This window comes from Octopus bimaculoides, chromosome 7, assembly GCF_001194135.2.
Source record: "Octopus bimaculoides isolate UCB-OBI-ISO-001 chromosome 7, ASM119413v2, whole genome shotgun sequence".
NCBI lineage: Eukaryota > Metazoa > Mollusca > Cephalopoda > Octopoda > Octopodidae > Octopus > Octopus bimaculoides.
The window spans coordinates 49773424-49778732 of NC_068987.1; the positions used below are offsets into that span (position 1 = coordinate 49773424).

Genomic DNA, 5309 nt, shown 5'->3' on the forward strand with positions numbered 1-5309 from the left:
CAGAGTTTCTACAGCTGGATGCCCTTCCTAGCGCCAACCACTCCGAGAGTGTAGTAGGTGCTTTTACATGCCACCGGCATGAAGGCCAGTCAGGGTACTGGCAACGGCCACGCTCAAAATGGTGTATTTTACGTGCCACCTGCACAGGAGTCAGTTCGGTGGCACTGGCAACGATCTCCCTTGAATGTCTTTACACGTGCCACCAGCACAAGTGTCAGAAAGGCGATGCAGGCACAGGTGCCATTGACGGTTTCGCTTTTGCTTGCCCCAATAGGTCTTCGCAAGCCGAGTTTCGTTTCCAATAAAGGAGACGACGTTGGCATGGGTGCCAGTCGTCGAATTTAATTCGATTTTGATTTCACTTGCCTCAACAGGTCTTCACTAGCGGAGTTTAGTGTCCAATGAAGGAAGGTACATATAAGTGGGCTGCATGAGGCCTTGGATTTAGGTCTCACTTGGCTTGCCGGGTCTTCACACGCACTGCATATTTCCAAAGGTCGTGCCTCACCACCTCATTTATTTGAATTAATTTTGAAAATGAAGAATTTAGTAAAATATCTTTGACATTATTAAGCTGGTGTTTGGAATGTAAATTAACATGAAATTGTGATTGAAAGCTTTGATTTAGATCTCTAACCCTAACCCTTTTGTTACCTTATTTCTGTTGAAATACACCCTCTATATTTCAATTAATTTTAGAAATAATGAATATAGCAAAATAACTTTTTCTTTTATTCAGCTGAGGATTAGAACATTAACATGAAATTTTAAATGCAAATTTTAATTTAGATAACTTTTAAACAAGAAGTTTGTACCATAGGATCAAGGTTGGTCTTGGACAGGTTGATATTGAAAGCATTAAAACATGAGTTTTGTATCATAGAACCAGGGTAGTCTCAGGTGGATTGATTTCAGAAGGATTCAATTCAGGTCTGGTTCTGAATTGCTGAAAGTTGAGGAGACTAGATGGAAACAGCTCTGAGAAATAGTTATTGAGAAATAGTAGCCTCAAGTTAACTCAGATCTATGCTCAAAGATGTTCTAGCTGTGACTCACATTTTATAATTACACCCTAAAATTACATCATACAGTGTATCTTTATTTTTTGAAGATGGTTGGGTGTTGCTTGAGGTTACATGGTTATTATTTCTAGAAGGTTATGCAATTGGTTTGATAGGGGTTCATCATGGTAAGTGAAGTGGGAATTGGGCAAGAAAAGAGTGGAGGAGTGGATTGGGGAATTGAACATAAGAGAATTCATACAAACATATCTAGTACATACTTAAACCTAACAATCTTCATTATGGAAATTTGTATTGTTGAAGTTCTTCATTCTTCATATTTCAAAGATATACAATCAAAATGGTTAAGATTCTTTCATAAGAGCATGTTAACATAAAAAAAGGAATGGCTGTAGTTATAATAATGAAATTTGAGCCAAACTGACAAATCAGACACCATCAAATAAAACCTTATAATAATTCTGCTTGTCATTCTGTTACTTAGCCGTCTGTAACAAAGTGGGACAGAGAAAAAGAGGGAGAGAGAATCATCCATGACATGAGGTAGAAGGGGCGTAATTGTAATGCTTTCACATGATTAGTTGAAGGGAAAGAGAGAACAAGAGGTAGAAAGTAAAAGGGGAGAGAAAAAGAGGATAAGGTGAAGAGTGAGAAAGAAAAAGAGGGAGAGAGAAGTGTCCATGATATGGAGTAGGAGGAATGTAATATTTATTATGTGATTAATAAAGTTAGTTGAAGGTAGTGGTAATATAGAAGAAGAGAGTTAAAAATATAATTTTAGTAAAGGGGTGATTTTCTGATGGTGAGGTTAAAGAAAGGCAGAGAGAGATGGGGGAGAGAGAGAGAGAGATGATAGTGGTGGTGGTGATTGGATAGTGAAAAGTGTATTTGTTTTTTTTTAATCGAACTAAGTTTTTTATATCAACCATCACTTAAGGCATGCACATAAGTGCAATTCTGTGAAATATTCATGCTTATTTACATGGCAGATATATGCAATTTAACTAATGGTTGTATCAAATGTACGGCGATTTTTTTTTTTTTTGTTTATGGGTGAAATGGGAAAATAAGAGTGGATATTTATTTTATTGTGCTGTGTATTAAGTCTATAAAATTATGCATAAAGTATATAAAGTATATATATAAAGTGCATTAAATAATCATCGTATTCCAATTTCTTTCACTTTTCAATGGGTAGCAGATGAGTGACTATCTTTCCATACAGACACAACACAGGCTATGCTTTCAGGTGTTTTAGATAAAGTTTTCAGAAATAACCCGATAGGTTTACCATTAATTCCATGAGACATTCATGGGTCCCACTAGTAATTTTAATTTATTGTTTTTGTTTTTTCTGTTGTAGCAATATACAACATGGTTGCTCCTTCATCCACATCTAAAGAAAGCTTACCATCAGAAATGTCAAAAATGAAGAAGTTTGAGAAATCACTTGGCTTTAAGTTTTCAGACTTTTCAAGTCCTTCACGATTTGTCAATTTGCTGAATCGACCAACCGATCCTGCATTACTTGGAATGGTACGACTTTTGTTTGGTAAGTTTGGCTAACTTATTTTACATTGGAGTCTTTAAATATAATTAATATAAGAGTTAAAGTGTCTTTAGTCCCACAGTGCAGTACCTTGGGCAAATGCCTTTGACTATAGTCCCAAGCCAACCAAAGCCTTAGTGATTTCATTTGTTAGCCATCTTTCATTCTTAATATTATTCTCTCCACTCACTTTTTACATTGATCGCTCTCAAACACATACTATCTCTCCCACTCTCTCTTTTTCTCTTATCTTCTCTCATCTTTCCCTTGTTCACTGTACCATTATTACTATTCTGCCGTTCTTTACCCCCCCCCCTTTTTATGAACTGTCAGTCATTTTCTACACTCTCCCACTTCCTCTAACTCATATGTATCATTGGTCAATTCCCACCCCTTACCATTCACTACATCCACCCCTTAACCCTAACCAGTTTCTACAGTTGTTACATACTCTTCTCTGCCTTCCCTACTTATCATCCCTCAACTCTTGTTCTTCATCATATTCACCTTCTCAACCATTCCCCATCTCTAACAATCTCTCACTCTCCCATACACTCTTGCAACCTTTCCTCACTCACACTACCTGTTCACTTGTCTCCACTCACTTCTAATTACCTTGAAGATCAACCTGACACCTCATCACTTCTATTTTACCTCTTTCCAGCTCCACTTCAGTTACTCCCATCCTCTCTTCTATAATTTGAGTAGCCATGTAGCTCCTCTATAGCAAGAAACCTGTTCTTTTCTTACCCTTTCTCTCATACTTTAACCTCTCATCTCAAAGCATAAAGCTGCGTCTCTCTTTACTGCAGCCTCATGTCAAAGAGGATAAGAAGATCTCAGTCTTGCAAACTGCATGGTAAACTCATTAGTGCTGGTGCCATGAAAAACAGCACTCAGTACATGCTGTAAAGTGGCTGGCATTAAGAAGAACATCCAGCTGCAGAAATCACACTAATGCAATTCTTGGATGCACCAGGTCTTATCAAATATCCAACCCATGCTAGCATGGAACATGGATGTAAAATGATAAGGATGATAATGATAACAATGGTAGCAGTAGTGTGTGTGTGTGTGTGTGTATGTGTGTGTGTGTGTGTGTGTGTGCTTGTTTACATCCTTGTAACTTAACAGTTCTCCAAAAGTTCTCCAAAGGGGATCTATAGAATTAGTATCAAACTTAAAATAAGTTATGGGGGTCAATTTAATTGACTAGATCCTTTAATATGGTGCCCCAACATGGCTGCAGTGCAATTACTGAAACCAGTAAAAGAATAAGAAGTAACAGGTCTCACCTGAAAATTGTGGTGGCATGAACCTCAAGTCAAGAGACAAACATTCAGTTTAAAAAAAAAAAACATATTCTATGACATGTTTTGAGTGCCCCTCAGATTCATTCAGCACAATTCAATGCTTATGAGTACACACACATATATATATATATATATATATATATATATATATATATATATTACAAGTAAGAGTCCACCAAGATTCAGTTCTTAGCCCCATTTTATTTATCATGGTCCTTCAAGCTATAACTGAAGAATTTAAGACTGACTGCCCTTGGGAGCTCCTCTATGCTGATGACCTTGTTCTTATTGCTGAATCACTACCAGAACTAGAGAAGAAATTTCAGGTATGGAAGCACCGACTGGAATTGAAGGGCCTTAGAGTTAATTTAGCAAAGACCAAGGTAATGATAAGTAGGAAAACAGACAAATCACTGATTCCTTCAGGGAGATGGCCCTGCTTGATATATAGAAAAGGTATTGGAAGAAACTCCATTAGATGTACCCAGTGCAAGCTATGGATACATAAGAGGTCACTGGAAGACTAACAGGGAAACTAGTCTTTACATGTGGCAGATGTGCAGGTACATTAAACACCAGGAATGTACAAGAAATAGACTCCCTCAAATGTCAGTGGGGATCCTTAACTGACCAAGTTAGTAGTGGGGAGGTTATTCCAAAAGCATAGCTGCTAGAATAAGAATAGGCTGGGTGAAGTTCAGAGCTATTACCTCTGTTAGTAACAAAGGACCTCTCCCTCAGAGTGAAAGACAGGTTGTATGATGCCTGTGTGTGGACAGTTATGCTACATAACAATGAGACATGGGCTGTGACTACTGAGGATATGTGAAGGCTTGAAAGAAATGAAACCAGTTACACTCCACTGGATGGGTAATATCAATGTGCATATATGATAGTGTAAGTGATTTGAGAGAAAAACTGGGTATATGAGGCATCAGATATAGTGTGCAATCGAAATCAAAATGGAAATTGTAGTTGTGGCTGATGCCAGTGCCACCTGACTGGCTCCCGTGCTGGTAGCACACAATAAGCACCATTTATACGTGGGTCATCGCCAGTGCTGCCTGATTGGCTCCCCGTGCCAGTGGCACATAAAAAGCACCATCCAAACGTGGTCAATGCCAGCCCCACCACCCCGACTGGCTCCTGTGCCAGTAGCACATAAAAAGCACCATCCAAACGTAACCAATGCCAGTGCCTCCTGACTGGCTCCCATGCTGGTGGCACGTATAAAGCACCCACTACACTCTTGGAGTGGTTGGTGTTAGGAAGGGCATCCAGTTGTAGAAACCTTGCCAGATCAGATTGGAGCCTGGTGCAGCCTCCTGGCTTGCCAGTCCCCAGTCAAACCGTCCAACCCCTGCCAGCATGGAAAACGGACGTTAAACAATGATGATGATGGTATATATATATATATATATATAT

At 38.7% G+C, this 5309-nt stretch overlaps 1 protein-coding gene across 3 annotated transcripts in view; it reads left to right on the top strand.

The window, feature by feature from the left end:
* The window catches only part of LOC106881997 (vitamin K-dependent gamma-carboxylase), a 72057-nt gene that overhangs the window by 15231 nt on the left and 51517 nt on the right, over positions 1 to 5309 (top strand). For 2 of the 3 annotated variants that reach the window (XM_014932533.2, XM_014932534.2), the window contains exon 2: positions 2386 to 2574. In XM_014932533.2, coding sequence (XP_014788019.1) covers positions 2397 to 2574 — 178 coding nt within the window. In that variant the 5' untranslated portion in view covers positions 2386 to 2396. Of the gene's footprint in view, positions 1 to 2385; positions 2575 to 5309 lie in introns of those variants that run through there. The other variant, XM_052969632.1, reaches the window with a different exon arrangement.